Raw genomic sequence first — 17,313 nt, forward strand, 5'->3', positions numbered from 1 at the left:
ACATTTTTGTAGCTACATGAAAAAAAACTCGATCACATTGGGTTTTTTTTTTCATGCCTAAGGAAGAATAAAAACACTCAAGAAAAAATCTTGACTGAGGTTCTCATAATTCATGCATGAAAGGATTAAGTAAGGTAACAAAGTATTTGTACTTTGTTACTTGACACCTCTGATAATGGAATAGTTGGGACTTTTTTTTGTGTGTGTTTAGTTTATTGAAGTCCACATATTACCTGCAGTCAATCACAGTCAGCACCTGGACATTTAGTCCAACCCAGAGGGGAACTGATGGAGATGAGTTACCCCCTGTCCTCAATCAACCATCAGAGGAAAAAACAACAGTTTGAGGGTTTTATTCATGTTTACCTTCCTGTATGTACAGAAACACCTTTTAGATATCTGTCATATCATGGGAACAGAAGTTTTGGATGCATGTTGAAGTCACTCAGTCTCCATTACATTTTAAAACACAGTATCTCAGAGATTGTTTTGACAGACATGAAAAGATGCCATGAAATTTGGCATCGCAGAACTACATATAGTCTGTCAAGTCAAAACATTTGTCCAGTTCTAGTGTTGTTTGTCTGCCAGTAGCTAAAGCTTTGCATGTCTTTGTCAGATGGTGCCACTAGGCAGTTTATACATTGATTCATTTGTACTAGTTTACTGTAAGTCTGTTAAAAAGGGGCTCTCCAGTGTTGAGGAACGCAAAACATGATGTTTCACTAGCGCTGAATGGTACAGTCCCTGCTTATTAGCAGTGTTTGGAGTAACGCCTCACAAAAGTAATGCATTATAGTAACAGATTACTTTTAGCTGTAATGCAGTAATGTAAGGGATTACTAATCTAACTGAGGCCGTATGGGGTCAGCAAGCAGATTATGCTGATTTTTTTTAAAGTTATCTTAGAGCCTCATCAGATATGGCATCACAGCCTGGTACGGCAACTTATCAGTCCAACTGAAGAACAGGCCGGACAATATGCACAAAACACCAATGAAGATTATAGGTATGAGAGAATATCAGACCATAGATAATCTGTAGAACCAGTCGGTCATGAAACAAGCAATAAAAATCTCTTCAGACCTGACTCATGCATTGTCCTCCGAATACAACCTTCTTCCATCAGGAAGAAGATTTCGTACGCCAAAGTGCAAAACTAACCGCCTCAAATTATCATTTGTCCCAACGTCCATTAAGCTGCTGAACAATGTTAAGAACTAGTGTAACAGAGCAATGTGCAACAGACACACAGCACTTTAGCACTTAGCACTCTTTCCTTTTTTTTTTTTTCTCTGCACTTTAGGCGTCTCTACATGTTCTGTGTTGTGATTGTCAAATGTAGTCCATGTCTGTTTTATATGACAGACTAACTGTCATTGTTATAATGTGTCCATGTGATGTGCCCAAGATGAATTTCCCCCGGGGGACAAAAAAGTTTATTTTACTTACTTTACTTTACATTTTACTTAATCAATTTTCAGTAATATTTTACTCTGTACATGTTCAGTAGTGCTTGTGTTACAACACACTTTTTGCCCATAATTAAATTGCTCAAATGAAAAAAAAAAACAAAAAAACAAAACAAACCAGCAAGACCGTGAGACCTTAAGGAATCAAAAATGCGTCTCTAAAGTTCTATTTCCTGTTGGTGTCAGACAGTCCATTGTCCACATGGACGTGTGCTCATTACTAACCCTAACCCTGCTTTACAGAAGCTCATTAGCATGATCCCTGTGATCAGCAATGACAAGGTAAGCTAATGTTTCGATGACTAGTTACAATTCTTTATCAATTGGTGATTTATCTATCGACGTCCTCGTTTGAACATGTAAAATGTTGAAAAAATGCAAGCGTTCCTGCTGGGATTCAAACATCTTAGACCATAGCATTACTTACTGAGCTATCCATTCACATGTACTTTGGGGTACAAATGTATGCGTCCCAAGGCTCTCCTATTTCTTTGCATTGGGAGGTGGGGGGTGTTGGGTTCTACCGCACACGTGCCATTTATGATGGGAGTCTGTATGAAACTCATAAGTAATACAGGGGTCATGTAATGCATTACAATTCTACGACAGTAATATTATAAGGGAATGAATTACTTTTAAATAATAGTAATAAGTAATCTGTAATGGATTACAATTTGGAACTTACTTGCACAGTACTGCATATCAGCAAATCTGTCACTAGGCCTAATTGTTGGTTGCTAATAAAGACAAAGTTGTGATGCAAGAATTATGGATGCATGTGAATTATTTTGGGGTAAAAAAGTTAAAATATCCTTTCAGAAAAATATCTGCAACAGTGTGGGATGGGTCTTGATGCTAGTATGTAAGTAAGTAACAAGTATGTAATAGTATTAGTGGTACCTTTATAACAGAATTGCATGGGTTGTTATTGTTGTTCACATTCTTTAAGTGATCAGATGAACTTGTTTAAAAACCCCTTTTGCCCTATCGGCCCACCAGCGAGCCTAAAAAATTATATTAATATTCATCTACTATAAAAATATAATAAATCAGGACAATGGATGTTTTTTTCAACTTTTGCTCAAAGTTTAGACCCTAATGTTAATAAAAGTGCATCAAAAGTGTATTTTAGTGCAAACTTTAATGTTCAAACATGATTTTTAATCTTTGTGGGGTGAAATATACGCTATTAAAAAATCTCCGACACGAACAATTAATTTATGCATATCATCGTCAATCCAGCCGAAAAAAACAGGCGAGGATAAAAAATTTGAATTTCTCTTTTAATTTGTTATAGTTTGCTCAGGCAGAGTAATAGATACAATATTTTAGACAATGGGAATAGATTCTGTGAGGTCTGTAAATGTCCATAGACACAAGAACATCCATATGAACCTTATTATTGTGAAGTAATTCTTCATTTACTTTGGGTATGTCTGTTTAGGCGTTTTTCCCCTGAAAATATGGTCAGGGTTTAACAGGTGAAAATGACTATATTCTAGAGTTTATTATCTCTGTGGGGTTACAACTCTATTCACCACAGATGCTTCAGACCACAGGTGTCAAACATGCATAATACATACAAACATAAATAATAATGAAAACTAAAAATTTTTCTCTTTGTTGTGTAAAAAAAAAAAAGGAAAATTACACACAAAAGTTTACATTTACAGACAAGCCTTTCACAAAAAAGGTGAATAACCTGAAATTTCTTAAGCGAAGTATGTGGAATTGCACCAATATTCTCCCTCTTACTAAATGTTTTGTGTATTTGTAGATCCATTGTGATCTGTAAGTTGTGATGCATATGTATAAATGATAAACTAAAGCGTAATATTGTTCAAATTGCATTTATTTTTCTTAAGAATTTTCAGGTTCATATTTACCTCCGCCAAGGAGGTTATGTTTTTGCCAGGGTTTGTTTGTTTGTCTGTCTGTTTGTTTGTTTGTTTGTTTGTCTGTCCATTAGTGTGCAACATAACTCAAAAAGTTATGGACAGATTTGGATGAAATTTTCAGGGTTTGTTGGAAATGGGATGAGGAAGAAATGATTAAATTTTGGTGGTGATCAGGTGTGGGGGGGCCCACGGGGGGGGCCACTGATCAGCCTTGGCGGAGGTCTGCGCTCTCTGAGTGCTTCTAGTTGTTCATGTTATGTTCAAGTACGGTTCGTAGATGTCAACATTTTCATTATGGAATTTGACTTTTTTCAAAAAGAAAAGAAAAAAACTCTGGAGTTGACATTATTTATAAGTTATTATCCTATTATTTATATTATTTTACTGGTCCAGCCCATTTTATATCATATTAGGCTGTATGTGCTTCAGACCATGGGTTAGGTGCCACTGTGTTCATATCAAATCTTTTTAAAAATGTTTTACTCCTAGTAAAAACTCCAAAGTAAGGATTACTGTTGTTGACATAAATATGGAAATGAAATTCAGTACAAATAATTAGAATATGTTATCCTTTTATCCCAGCATCATGAGTTTTGCATTAACTTTGACAGTGTTGGCATTTACACAGTTCAAGTCAGCTTGGTTAATTCTACTGTGTGACTGTTCATTCTCGCAAATTTAGGTCTGTGCAAAATGTCAACTAAATTATATTCTGCAGAAATTATTAAAAAGGAATCTGTGGATTTATTTATTAGAGCCGAGATGGGAGATGGGAGATGGGATCACTGGTGCTTCTCGTTATACAATAATCTGAAGGAGTGAGAGACACAGGGGTGAAATAGGTCCTCAGCTCAGCCAAGTGAAACACCCAGACGACAATAGCCAAACCAAAATTTGACGTTACATTTTCCTCCCCTGGAACGTGTGCTCTCAGATTCATTCAAAATAAGCAACATTTTTGCTTAATTACTGTTATCATCTGGAAAGTGAGGAGCGAAAACAACATAAGCAGGAAAGGAAATATATCCACATCCATATCTACACTGCCAAATATTTCAGCATCCACTTAGTCTTTATCGTCACGGTTTGAAGGCAAGAGTTGAGAAAATTAAACTTTTTCTATCCATCTGCAGTCATTGTGGGCGACACTTTTCTCCAAAGTTGGCGAAGTTTACTGTCATTCTGCTTTTGAAAATAATGAACATTCGGTTTCCTGACTAGCACTCGCTGCCGTTGCAAGAGAAGTAAAAAAAATATGACGGACAGAAAGATAAAGAGGTGGAACTGAACAAGCAGAAGACAGAATAAGTCAGAAAGATGGAGATGGATAGAGGAGAGCAGGGTGTTGAGAGTAACACATGACATTCAAGTTAAAAATGACAAGATAGGCTACTGTGGCAATTATTGATTTGACATAGACAGACAGACAGATAGATTACAGAGGTTTAGTCTTTATCTGTCAGTGACGGTTTTTCAAGTGTTCGTAAAGACATTTTCATAATGTATGTTGGATCAGAACTTTGAGAGACAGCTTATATGTCATGTAAACAGGAGCCTCAGCCGTGAAAGTAAAAATATGAGCGTAGGCAACAGTTCACAGTAGGGATGCACCGATCCAATACCAGTATCGGGCATCGGCTCCGATATTCAGTGTGTGTACTCGTATTCATACTCGTAAAAGATATCCGATATAAATGCACCGATACCACATACAGCCGGGTGACATTCCCAGTTCAGTGCAGCAGGTACGAGGAGGAGGAATAATGTGTGGGGAATGTGAAGAGTGTGGAGACTTTTCAAAATAAATGACGGTGATAAAAGTAACGCTGACTGCAAGTAACATTAAAGGCACAGACAGATACAGACGCAGCGTTCTGTCCGTCCTCTGCGTACATTCCATCTGTTTTCCAGGTGATGGAGGATGAGTACGCAGACAGAGAATACCAGCGGAACAGTGGAGGTAGAGGATCTGTTCAAAGAGCCACTGTGGGAGTTAGAGAAAAACTACTGACACATTTAGGACAACTACCCAGGGCTGGGCCGGGGGTACGGAGCGGTGTGGACCGCCACCAGCAGAAGTGAAAAACAAACTGATGGCTCATTTCTCTTCCTGCTGAAGCTAAGCTTTTAAACCTTACCAGCGAAAATGCTGCAATATTAGTATCACATTAGTGTTCCCTCTGTCGTCTCCATGTTTGTTATTACGGACTTCGTTCTTCTCAAAAAACTTTCCTCTTCTTCGTGGTATTTGTCCAGTATGGTTAATTCAGAGTGGCGCCCTCTAGTGGATTAACTGAGAAACGCTCATTCCAACACATTAAATGTCAGTAGCAGCACTTTGTTCCAGTCAGACTAATGACAACAACAATGAAGCACATTTACAAAAGGAACTAAGAACTGGAATGGGATTATTAAGTACTCGTATCGGTACTCTGTATCGGCAAGTACTCAAATGTAAGTACTCGTATTTGTACTCGGTCTGGAAAAATGTGGTATTGGTGCATCCCTAATTCACAGTTCACATTAGCCTTAGTCTGTTTATCTGAGAATAACGCCCAATCCCAATTCACCCCTTGGCCCCTCCCCCTTACCCCTCCCCCTCCATTTTGCGCGTTTACGTGAAGGGGTAGGGGTGTCCTGATTCTCAATGAGTCAGAGAAGAAGGGCAAAGGGGGAGGGCTGTTTGGCCCTCAAAACGAAGATCTTCCAGGACCACACTACAAATGGAGAGTTATGAGAAGTTTCCCATAATTCTGTTCGAATCATCTGCAAGATGGCGGTAAACACAGCCAAAAAGAGCAGCAGTGTGATGAAAGAAACTCACAAATGTACGTAGTTTCATCATAAACAACATAATCATTTGATCGACTGTTTAATGCTGTTTCAATGTGTTATAGATCGCATTTCTGCGATTTGTGGTTGAACCGGGCCAGTGGAACAGAGATGGTTACAGCTGCTGACGGCATGGCGAATTCATTCAGAAACAAAGTTGTTGCATCACGTTAACAGCGGCATCGATGACTGCCGATGACGTAACAGGTGTTGAAGGGTTGTCTCATTTTAAAAGGTAATATTTCAGCCCCTTCCCCTTGCAACTCAATTTCAAAGGGTAGAGCCAAGTGCAAGGGCCAAGGGGGAGGGGTAAGGGGGAGGGGCTAAGGGGGGAATTGGGCCTAAAACAAGACAGAGAAAAATGCTGAAACTAGACTGAAATGAGATCAAGTCCTTCGGACCAAGACCGACAAGATTAAACTACATTGTCTAAAACAGGGGTGTCAAACATACGGCCCATGGACCGAAACCCACCCTCCAAAGGGTCCAATCTGGCCCGCAGGATGAATTCCAAAAAAATCTAAAAATTATATAGAAAACATTGACAGTCAAGAGTTTTGCGGAGTTTTGACAAATTGTATTGATCATAAAGTTAAATATTATATTTTTCAGTTCCAGGTGCCTGTTACTAAATGTTTTGTGTATTTGTAGATCCACTGTGATCTGTAAGTTATAATGCACATGTGTAAATAATAAACTGAGGCAGAATCTTATTAAAATTGCACTTATATTTCTAAGAAATTTGTAGTTGTTCATGTATGTTATTCACATTTTTTGTTTAAGGACAGTTTCTAAAAGTTTGTAAACATTTTCATACTGTAATTTTACTTTTTTGCAATAAAAAAAGAGAAAAAAATGGAATTGTCATTATTTATAACTTAATATGCTATTATTTTACTTGTTGGGCCCATTTAAGGTGAAATTGGGCTGAATGTGAAACCTGAATTATAAAAATGTAGCTGTTATGATTATACAAGTTAGATACGGATGGATGGATGGATGGATGGATGGATGGATGGATGGATGGATGGATGGATGGATGGATGGATGGATGGACAGACAGATAAAAAAATATTTTGCTATTATTAAGGTCACCAGCCTGCGTGCAGATGAATAGACTCTGAAGTACTAATATAAAGTGCTGTGAACTAACCAATGTATAGATCAGAAAAAATAAAAATGTGGTCAATTTTTAATGTAACAGTATTTGATGTAGTGCAGAGTGTGCGGAAGCTCTCTGGCAGTAAAGTAGCATTGAATATTAATGAGGGAATAATACTGCACATATAGAATTGGCTGGAGAAGCCCTGTCGAGACCCCTTCTTCTACAAGGAGAATAAACGAGAATAAAGCCGTTATAAATTATTCTCTGCTTAGCTAAGGAGAGAGAGAGAGCAAAAGAAGCATGCATTCCATTTTAGACACACAGTCATATAAAATTGACCGCATTCAGCAGTTGTTCTCTCATGTATGTTTGTGTATCTGCTTGTCAAAACTATGCACATGTCAAAACAGGGGAGGGGGGACGTGCACACACCGTGATGTGCCCAAAACTCGATATCTTAGCCTGATTTTCCCATAGGGGTCTGTGTGTTTTAGACACTTTACCATACATTTTTAATGGTTCGGCTCCCTCTCAGGGGTCATGAAATATTTATTGAACGCAGAATACAGTGTCACAGCTGTCAATTACAGCGAATAGAAAATGCTTGAGTCACAATTACCGCAAAATTGGAAAGAAATAGCCAGTTGACGAGTGATTCTCATGTTAATTTGAGTTTAAGGAGAAAAACTGACCCGCCTTTACCCTTGTTTTGACAAACCATCCCCCCACCCCCCCGCCCCTTAATACAGAGTCACACACACATCACTTTAACATTTCATGCGCAGTGCTCAAGCTGTTGTCCAGAGCAGCTAAATGTATTCCTCTTCAGTATATTTTACAGCACTGCCGAAGCATTTGAATAAATATCAACAAAATGATTTATTCAAAGATGCTTCCCCAGCCGCTGATTGACTCACAAAGCCCAAATTTTTAGGAAACAACCATGTGGCCTTCCAGTTGCAGAACACAGCACATAGCACAAGCCACCCTCAACACATTCATAATATCACTAATTTAACCGGCTCTTGTATCCACTAAGTGCATTTTCAAAGAGAATTGGGCAGGACCCACTGCAGCTCAGTTTCCATCCAAGATGTTGTTGGCAAATTACGATGTATTGAATTAGAAAAGCTGAGCGGAAATGGCAAAGACTGATTTTCGATAACTCAAATAAGCCTAAAGTAACAAAAAAATTCTTCAATCTTGTTTGTCAGACAGAGGGAAGGTAAAAACAGCCAATGAACACCTATTTGTTCAATCAATATTAATGTAGGTTTCTTGTCATCAGCACAAAAAAAAATTCCATTAATTGCACAGCAGTTTAAAAAGCAACACATGATACCCTGAAACACTGGCTGTAAATCTGTCCATCACAATCCACCAGGAACATCAGCCCAACTGTCTCTCCCATGTATACAGTGCGTCTCCACTGTGGTTTTATGGACATTAGTAGGTGCATTACAATACCACCAAGTGCTTTGGTCCGTTCATGTTTAAGCAAAACCATGAAATATGTCCAGAATTAGCTGACACGACAGAACAATAACAACGCCCCTGAAAAAAAAAATCAATACTTGAAAGACTGTTTGCTAGATTCAAAACCTGATTAGCCCAATATCCGATCAATAAACAAGCCAACACACCGTCAACAGGATGACCACAATTTATTGGAAGCTGTGATGAAGCATCACACGAAGGTAATAACATCCATCTTAAAGAAGATGAGTGAGGTCAGTTTATTTCTGTGGAAGAGTTATATGAAGTCATAATCTTCCATAAAGGTTAAAGCTACAGGCGAAGGCTCTGGATTCAACTGGATGAAGACATCTACGACAAAAGGCTATGGAGTTGAATCTGTCAGTTTATGAGGGGCACAATTCAGATTTTTTTTTGCATTATTATCATTTATTGGCTTATTACCTCCGCCAAGGAGGTGATGTTTATGCCGGTGTTGGTTTGTCTGTCTGTCTGTTTGTGTGTAAGATAACTCAAAAAGTTGCACGGATTTGGTTGAAAATTTCAGGAAATGTTGATACTGGCACAAGGAAGAAATGATTAAATTTTGGTGGTGATGGGGGGTGGGGGGGGGGGGCCACTGATCTGCCTTGGCGGAGGTCTGCGCTCTCCGAGTGCTTTTCTAGTTTTCTCATATTTTATAGTTTCTTTTCTGTTTACTGAAGACAGTTAGTGTGTGTTCATGACCACTGATATTCTGCTTGTATTATTAGTATATTCATTAACGGCATATTCTATTAACTGTGACGTTCTTTGCTCATAAAATTATCTTTAAAACTGGCAAATATGGGAAAATCATGCCACAGTTAAAACAGGATCAAATTTGTGTCTCATCACTGACCACCACGAATATTTTTTACAAACTGAAGTCCCAGAAGATAACTCGAGGGGCTGGGACTTCAGCTCTACATTAATATGTAGGAGGTGACAAAGAGGTGGTTGTGACGGTGCATTAAGGCTTGTGAATTTACATGCAGGAAATCAGGGTTCTGATTTAAAGCTGTTTATCTGTGTGTTTTGTGTCTTTATCTTTCTTATCCTTTATCCTTCCCTTTTTCCTATCCATAATATCCATGGCATTATCTCACCACCTGTCAAACTATCCCTCACATCAGAAAATGGTGCCTGTCATGCATATAAATGTTCAAATGCTGTTCTATGGGGTACCCCAGAAGTCAAAACCCAACACCCTGAGCTCCAGTATGTGATGTTATCCGCCAGGAGGTATTGTGATCGCTTTGCTTTGTGTGTTTGCATATGTGCTTGTTTGTTTGTTTGTTAGCAAGATAACTCAAAAAGTTATGAACGGATTTTCATGAAATTTTCAGGAAATGTTGATACTGGCAAAAGGAAGAAATTATTTAATTTTGGTGGTGATCGGGGGTGAGGGCAGGGGCCCACTGATCTGCCTTGGCGGAGGTCTGTGCTCTCCGAGTGCTTTTCTTGTTCCATGCCTTCTTTCTCCTGTCCAGTCAGAATGACCCCTCCCTGGTTTCCTGGACCTCCTGCTTCGAAAACCAGTCACTGGATTCAATGTAAAATGAACATATATAGACTCAAACTGAATTCAGCTCACAGAACTTAACTCACAAAGACCCAGTGCTACTTTTGTGGCAATTCCCAAATGAATTTTTTTCTGTAGATTTAATCTTAAGTGATTTATTACCATTTATTATAATATTATCCTCTGTATTTTGCCTTGTTTTCAGTGAAAATCATGCATTTTCCAGTATTTCATTCAATGATCATGCAGATGTTCATAAAACTTCTGATTAAAGTTGAGGGTTATTATATCAAAAACAGAGAAAACGAAAGAAAAAGTAACCTTTGCAGCAAAGATATCAATAACTGAATGTAAAATAAGTGTGTCCATCTACTGTCATTGATCAGCCTCCATGGGTTTTACTGGTGAATCAATGCTGTAGAAGATGACAGCGTTACTACGTTCACTATGGAGCCTCTGAACGTCCAAATGGGTCATATCTGATGACCATGAACACATGACAAACTGCATTTTACCTAAATTATTTACATGTATTGATAGGTTTCGTGGATCAGAAGATATTTAACATTTTAGATCAGCAGATGCTTGTGGTCACTAGTGGCTATTTGGGTCTTTATGGGTTAAACTCTACAGCAGGGGTCACCAACACGGTGCCTGCAGGCACCAGGTCGGCCACAGGCAAAAATAGAATCGTCCAAGTGTCTCCAACACGTTGCTCGTGATCTACCGGTGGCTCGCCAAGGGTCAATAATATAAGAACACAAAGTTGATTTGTCATTTGGTTGAACAGGTCTAAATTTCCACCCAATCAAAATCACAAGTGTCCTGCCCCCCTCCCGAGATGAAATGGTCAACTAGCTGTCAATCAAACTTCAGCGCTGGTTTCCTGTCTGTCAGTGGAGAGGGGCGGGGCCCAGAGGGAGCGGGATGAGCCAGATGCCAGGCAGGTAGAGGGTTTACACCCCAATGATGTCAAAGAACCAAAGTCCACAACAACTTTTCTGGAGATTCTCCAGTGGGAATCAGCCTCCGTAAAGAGAAGGTAAAAGAGCTGAAAACTAAACCCCAAAAACAGCAGTCCATCTTCACTAAACTGACCAAGGCCAGCGTTTCAACCGAGGCATCATTAAAGTGGTTCACATCCTGGACCAGCGCAAACATATGTGCGCTATCTGCGCATGCGCTCAGACAGCTGGAGTCGGACCTGAACAGGTGCCTCTGCGTTCTACTCCACCAGTGTGATGACTGTAGAAGTGACAGGGCGATGGTGGATTTATGTGCACAAAGTTCTGTTTTTAACTGATATGTTTGGACAGCATATGTGAATTTAGAAATGGTCCAATCCTTCAGAAATACAGCAGCACATGCTGGTGAAGTTTTATTGTGTGAGTGACAACGTTCCTTTTCACAATTTTGAAGTATTAAAAGTGCACATACAGGTGTGTATTATTTGTTTTTAATAATTCTATAAAAAAATATGCAGGATTGTTCCATTTCATAATTTTTAACACAGTATTAAAATATTTGGGAATACAGCTGCAAATGCCTGTATTTGTTTTTTCTACTTTTGATTTTCTTAATAAAAGTAAAATAATAGTTTCATATTAACACTTTTTAAGTATTGTAAATATTAAAACAAAGAAATATGAATCAATAAAATAATAAATAAAGAACACAATGTTACAAACATATTATACAAAATATGTGTATGTATGAAAATTAGCCATGTAAATAAATGTTGCTAAATTAGAGTAGCCCTCCGGTAACTTCATTATGTAAAAGTAGCTCACAGAAGAGAAAAGGTTTGTGACCCCTGCTCTACAGGGTAGGTCAGGCTAACATAATGTGAATTCTGAGCCTTTATTTCACAAGTACATTTCTGCATAATTTGATGTGTCTCTTCTTATAATGAACCCAGTCTGAAACTGGTTTATGAAAAAAAGATAATGCTGTGAAATTGATAGAAAAATAATTAATTAAATAGATAAATAAATACAAAGACATGACAAGCTGGGAACTGCTCGAAAATGAGAAAATATGTCAACAATGTTCAAATCATCCATTTAAATTAGTCACTATCCTACAGGTTTTCAGAGAAACTAAATTAAGATGGACTGCAGTCATGCCGATTGGTGCAGACATCAATCTATCTCAAAGAAAAGACCTGTCTGACTGTGTATGAGAAAGGCAAGAATATCACCCTGCACTACTACGCCCATAGAAAATATACAAAAACCCAAAAATAGGAGGAAGAAAATGTGAAAAACCTTAGGCTTACCCTCACATAGAAATCCTGCTTTAAGGACAGATTGATTCACTTCAGTTATCTTTTGCCTGTTTTTTTGCTCTTTAACATCCAAACTTGCTTGTAGACTTGTCAGAAAATGTTCTATAAAAATGTGTTTTGGTGAAAATGATCCAGTGTTAAAAGTCATAACCTTTCTTTTCCAATTTCCCTTGCAGAGTGTTTGACTGCGGCTTATCTAGGGTTTATATTAATTTACGTATGTGTGACTGTGTGACTCACCCAGCACAGTAACGATGGCCTGGGCGGTGCGGACTGGCATGGTGAAGATGGAGCAGGTGTAAATGCCCTCATCAGACAGCTGCACTTCAGAGATGGTGATGGAGAGCTCAGTGGGTGTGGAGCGGCTCAGCTGGATGCGGTTATCTCTTAGCGCTGAAGAGGGGAAAAGACATCAGTATTAACACATGTGTACATTCAATATGATGTTATTTATTTACACAGGAACAGGGGAGACCAAGAGGTAGAAAAAGGAATGAGGTAACGGGGGAAGGAAGGGTGATGTATATGCTGTCAAAATATGAGCTGCACTGTAAAAAAAAAAATCTGTAATTTAACAGAATTTTCACTGTTTATTTTAAAGATTTTTCCTGTATTTTTAAGATACAGGAAAATATCAATGAAATAACGAAAATAGACTGTGATTTTACATGTCAAATGTAAAATAACATGAAAAAACTCTAACTGTGAATAACCATAACATTTCAATTTTTTAAAAGAATTTTTTTCTTTTTTCACAGAAAAATACAGTTAAAATACATTTGCAAATGTATCATAATTTCACAAATATTTCTTTTCTATTCATGAGATTAAACTGTTAATTTAAATTTTAATACCGTAAAAAAAATAATGAAACGAGATAAAATTACTGACAATTAACCGTAAAAGAAGTATTTGTTCTGTAAGTTTAACAAGACTTGTTTGTTAATTGACAAATATCTTGTGTAATTACAGGAGGTTTCACAACAAAAATGTTGAATAAATGTATTTTGGTGAATGTATAACATGTATAAGCACTGACAAACTGTCCAAATACAGTTTTTATCGGTGGATTGTACAACTTAGTCTCATCGAAAATTTAATACACACACACACACACACACACACACACACATATATATATATGTTTGTAATTTGATTGTTTTAATACATGAAACTATTCTTTATTAAACATTAAAAAGTTAAAAAAAAAAAAAAAAAAAAAAAAAAAAGCAAAATGTCATGTAAAGTTAGGGCAAAAAACTGTATTTTAATTATGGAAAATTAACATATTTTTATGAGATGGTTATTTTCTGTTATTTTACAGTATTTTTTCGGCACCCCTGCTGCCGGAATAATATCGTTTTTTTTTACTGTTTTTTTTTTTTTTACAGTGTGCAGAAAGTGGAAAAGAAAAAAAATCTAATGAAAAAGTTACAAAGAAGAGGAACAAACCATGTAAAGAAGAAGGCGAAAGCAAAGTAAGAAAGTTGCTGTGTGACGAATTTAAATCACAAGGAAGAGAAAGGAGAGAAAAAAGGATGAGAGGAGAAGGAGGAGGAGGAGGTAAGGGGGGAGGTGTTTAAAGAGAAAATGATGTAAGAGGGAGGGAGTGATGAAGATAAGGTGAGAGAGAAAGAGGAGAAAAAAAAGCAGCCTGGATGCGAGTGCAAACAAGAAAAAGACAAAGAGCAGCATGAAGGGAGGAGATGCAAATTAAGAATGAGCGACGAGAGGGAAGTGTAAGAGGAAAAAAATGAAATATATAAATAAATAAATAAAACAGGGAGCATAAATAGCAAAGAGACTAAGGGAGAGACACTGAGCGGATGGGTGGGGGAGGGGTGGGGGAGGGGGGGGGGAGGGCATAAGAGAGACATAAATGGCTTTGTCGTCAATGAGAAATCCAGCCATGAAAGAGGGGAAGGGAGAGAGCACGCATGTGACCGAGATAGATGATGATGATGAAATGCTACGAAATAAGCGCTCGTTTCTATGATAGCGTTGACCTCTGTGGTGTTTGTGCGACTGCCGCCTGTCTCCCTGCTCCACTATCGAGATGTCTATCTGTCTGTCTCTTGGTCTTAAGAACAGATTTTCTTCTCTGGGGGAATACGAAGTAGCTAAATGTCAGATTTACATCCAACAAAATACTGAGCCTTTGTTATTGTAGAGTTTTACTGTATCTTTACTTAACTACAGATTTATCTTTCTGACAAGTCTTTACTTTTACTCCATGGCATTTTCTTTACTCTTGTCCTTGCATTGTTAAAATAGTTTTGTTACTTTCTTTTTAATGCATTTGATGGGAATCATCAGTTCTATTCACTTTGCACTACACGCCTTTACCAACATCAGCACCGATTTCATTTTAAATGGATGGCACAATACCACAAAACAAAAGACAATCTGGTGTTTTAACAAAAAAGATGTAACACGATAAAAACGGCTTCGAAACTGTAAGAGATGCTAACAAGATATAATGAGATGACAATGTCAATAATGATGAAACAAAACAAAAGCAGACAAAAACTGCCAAAAAAGAAAGAACAATTATAATGTAAAATTAGCAAAACACACACAGTCTCTGATTTTGCGAGACACTGTTTAGTTTATTTCAGCTTAATAGTTTTCATTTTCTTTATTATGTTTTAACACAAAAGCCAGTTCTTATTTTATAACATGAAGGGACAATAAGAGAATTACATTGAACTTCTATTTACTTTATACTTTGAGTATAAATGAAGCTGCATCTGTACTGCAAGTTGAGTGGTGAAACAACTTTTACCAGAACTGCTACATAAACAATCTGATCTAGTGGTACATTTAATTCTCCTTTGAGTCAGACCAACAACAACAACAACAACAACAACAACAACAACAATAATAATAATAATAATAATAATAATAATAATAATAATGGTAATGATAATAATAATAATAATGATAATGATGGTAATGATAATGAGAAGAAGAAAAAAAAAAAAAAAAAATAATAATAATAATAATAATAATAATAATGATTGTTGGACTCTGACAAGAAGCAGAGCTAGAGTTTAGAAACAGTCAGATGAACTATTTTGTTGGGTTGGTTCTACTATGAGTCGACAAACAGGGCACAGGTTTGAGTTGGCAACTCACACAAGTTTAGAGAAGTGGCGCAACAAAGCAGATGCTTCTTTTAAGAGACTTAACATAAATCTGTGTCTTGGCTCAGTCAATGATTCATAATTAAAAACGGGAAAAGGTATGCCTGGGTTATTATACCTTCAGCTAACGAACAAGCATAGTTACTCACTGAGGTCTTTTGTTTATGTCTAGTTCGGGGCTTATTTGTGTTTGCTAGGTTTGCATTTTCACTTCAGTGTTCTGCAGTATGTTGTTAGCCTGTTACCTACCATCAGGCTAATTTTCTCATGCATTTAAATTCAAACAAATTGGTCTGTATGTGGAACCTGAACTAAAATGAGTTCCACAGCCTTGACTGTGGAATTTTTCCATTTTGCAAATTCATCCCACGGGCCGCACTGGAACCTTTGGCGGGACACATTTGGTCCCCGGGCCGCATGTTTGAGACCTCTGATCTGCATGATCAGTGAAGTAAATGTACCTGATTTTCTCTGAAAACCCGCAAAATGCAGAGGATAATATTATAACAAATGGTGGTCAATCACTAAAGAAAAGTTAAATATAAAGAAAAACTATTCTGGAAGTGCCACATAAGTAGCACTGGGTCCTGATGGGTTCAAATGTTTTTACAACAGGAGCTATTGATAAAGTAAATTCAACTACCTATAGTGTTTTTGAAAAATTAGCTATAAATTTCACATGTGCGATGAGTCCATTCATTAAATTCCTCATGACTAAATAGTCCACGGTCAACTGTCAGTGATATTAAAACAAAGTGGAAGTCGTCTAGAATAACAGTGACTCACCCATGAAGTGATCGGCCATAGAAAATCACACAGTGAAGTCAGCGCATGTTGACACTGTGCACAAGTCCACAACTTTCTGCTAAAGCTGCACATCTCCAGACTCGGCGCATTGAGCGCTTCACGGAATGGGTTTTCATGGCTGAGCAGCTGCATCCAGGCCTTACATCACCAAATGCAAAGCATGAGATGCAGTGGCGTAAAGCAGCCGCCGCTGGACCAGAGCAGTGGACGCTGTTCTCTGGACGGACCAATCACAGCTCAGTCTGGGAAACTGATGGATGAGTTTGGTGGGACGGGGGGGGTTATGGTGTGAGCTTGTAGTGCAAGGGTTGGGCTTGGCCCCTTAGTTCCAGTCACAGGAACACTTAACGCTTCAGAAGCCCGAGATATTTTGGACAATTTCAAGCTTCCAACTTTGAGGGAACAGTTTAGGGACGGCCCCTTTCTGTTCCAACACGGCTGTGCACCAGTGAAAAAAGCAACATCCACAAAGACATGGATGAGTGCGTTTATCAAGGAGGAACTGGACTGGACTGGGCGGAGTCCTGACCTAGACCTGACAAGACACCTTTGGGATGAATAAGAGTGGACACTGTAAGCCAGACGTTCTTGTCCAACATCAGTGCCTGACATCAAAGACGCGCTTCTAAAGGAAGGTTAAAAATGTTCAAAATCCCCGTAAACACACTCCTAAACCTCATGGAAAACCTTCCCAGAAACGCTGAAGCTGTTATCATTGCTAAGGATGGACCAACTCCATATTGACCC

General features: G+C 38.0%; 1 protein-coding gene across 6 annotated transcripts in view; it reads right to left on the reverse strand.

The window, feature by feature from the left end:
- cadm3 (cell adhesion molecule 3) overlaps positions 1 to 17,313 on the reverse strand; it is a 199,201-nt gene that overhangs the window by 70,602 nt on the left and 111,286 nt on the right. For all 6 annotated transcript variants that reach the window (XM_030159510.1, XM_030159508.1, XM_030159505.1 and 3 more), the window contains exon 4: positions 12,854 to 13,006. In XM_030159510.1, the coding sequence (XP_030015370.1) occupies positions 12,854 to 13,006 (153 nt within the window). The remainder of the gene's footprint in view (positions 1 to 12,853; positions 13,007 to 17,313) is intronic.

The sequence above is a fragment of the Sphaeramia orbicularis genome, chromosome 17, assembly GCF_902148855.1.
Source record: "Sphaeramia orbicularis chromosome 17, fSphaOr1.1, whole genome shotgun sequence".
Classification (NCBI taxonomy): Eukaryota; Metazoa; Chordata; class Actinopteri; order Kurtiformes; family Apogonidae; genus Sphaeramia; species Sphaeramia orbicularis.